This window comes from Phytophthora infestans, genomic scaffold, assembly GCF_000142945.1.
Source record: "Phytophthora infestans T30-4 supercont1.87 genomic scaffold, whole genome shotgun sequence".
In the NCBI taxonomy this organism is placed as follows: Eukaryota; Oomycota; class Peronosporomycetes; order Peronosporales; family Peronosporaceae; genus Phytophthora; species Phytophthora infestans.
Genome location: NW_003303672.1, coordinates 480976 through 482420, shown reverse-complemented (window position 1 = coordinate 482420; position 1445 = coordinate 480976). Strand labels below are relative to the sequence as shown.

Below are 1445 nucleotides of genomic sequence, written 5' to 3'. Positions count from 1 at the left end.
CCTGGTCAATCTTAGTCCAATTGGCAGGTAAATGCAGGGAGTCTCCCGTCCGGAGCGATGTGCGATGCAGCATGGCGATGGTCGTGCAATGGGGTTTCTCCAGGACTATTTTCAAACTGGTCGTCACAAATTGGACCGTAATCACTTCTTTAATAAACTTGCATTCAGTATTTAAAAAATGTGTAATGGCTACGAAGCATGATGAGTAATCGGATCAAAATGTGCCATTCGTTTCGTCTCATCTCCCAAATGACAAGCATGGCGTCTGTGTCATCCGTTCCGCTGCACGACCTGGCTCCGCTACTCCTACGTCGCGAGCGGCAATGCAGCGATATCGACGTGGACTTGCTGGCTGACGCTTTGCGTGGAGGTCGCGAGGTCAATCGCCGTCGCAAATTGATGGTGGAGTTGGTGCGTCGTCATCCAGTGCTGTCCCAGCGGAATTCCATGTTCCAGAACCACGAGCAACGCTGCGCTAAAGGCTTGAAGAAGGCTTATCACTATATCAAGCTAGTGCAAGATCAACGCATCGACGACCCACGCGACCAGGAGGAATTGTACGTGGCATTGGGCGAGCGTTTGCCACTCGAAGTGCATCGTGCCATGTTCATCCCGACGCTCGAGAACCAAGCGGACAATGGGCAACAAGCCAAGTGGTTGCCGCTTGCTAGAGGCTACAAGATTATAGGTGCCTATGCGCAAACGGAATTGGGCCATGGTTCCCAATGTGCAGGGCTTAGAAACCACGGCAGTGTACGACAAGGAGACGCAGACTTTCATCCTCAACTCTCCAACGTTGACGAGTCGAAAATGGTGGCCAGGAGGTCTAGGCAAGACCGCGACGCATGCCATTGTACATGCCAAGCTACAGATTGACGGAGACGACGAAGGTGTCCAGGCATTCATTGTGCATTTAAGGTCATTGGAGGACCACTCTCCTCTACCTGGGATTGAGCTGGGGGATATCGGACCGAAGGTGCGTTTCAAGTCGCTGGACAACGGATACGCAGTCTTCCGTAACGTGAGAATCCCACGACGAAACATGCTCATGAAGTATGCAAAAGTGCGGAAAGATGGCACGTTCATCAAGCCCAAGAACTCCAAACTGGTGTACTTGACCATGACACAAGTACGAGCTTATTTGATCTTAAAACTGAGCTTCGTTCTAGGAGCAGCGACGACGATCACGACGCGATTCAGCGCTGCTCGTGTGCAAGGAAAGAAAGTGACGAGCAGTGATGACATGATCAAGGAGTATCAGGTGTTGGACTACCAGAACCAACAGCACGTGCTTCTACCGTTGCTATCACTGGCCTATGCTGCCAATTTCGCTGGTAGAGCGATAACAGCACTGCATGACGACACATTGGACTTAGTGACGCGAGGTCACGGCTCTTTTACAACGCAAATTGCAGAGATCCACGCGATATCTTCTGGTTTGAAGG

General features: G+C 51.2%; 1 protein-coding gene across 1 annotated transcript; it reads left to right on the top strand.

Annotated features, from left to right (window-relative positions):
• Positions 1 to 258: 258 nt before the first annotated feature.
• PITG_19252 (acyl-CoA dehydrogenase/oxidase) lies at positions 259 to 1442 on the top strand (the record flags this gene model as incomplete). The annotated part of the gene is made up of 4 exons (XM_002997105.1): positions 259 to 426; positions 490 to 688; positions 741 to 1375; positions 1416 to 1442. 4 exons carry the CDS (start codon positions 259 to 261, stop codon positions 1440 to 1442), a joined length of 1029 nt encoding a protein of 342 aa, XP_002997151.1.
• Positions 1443 to 1445: the final 3 nt, after the last annotated feature.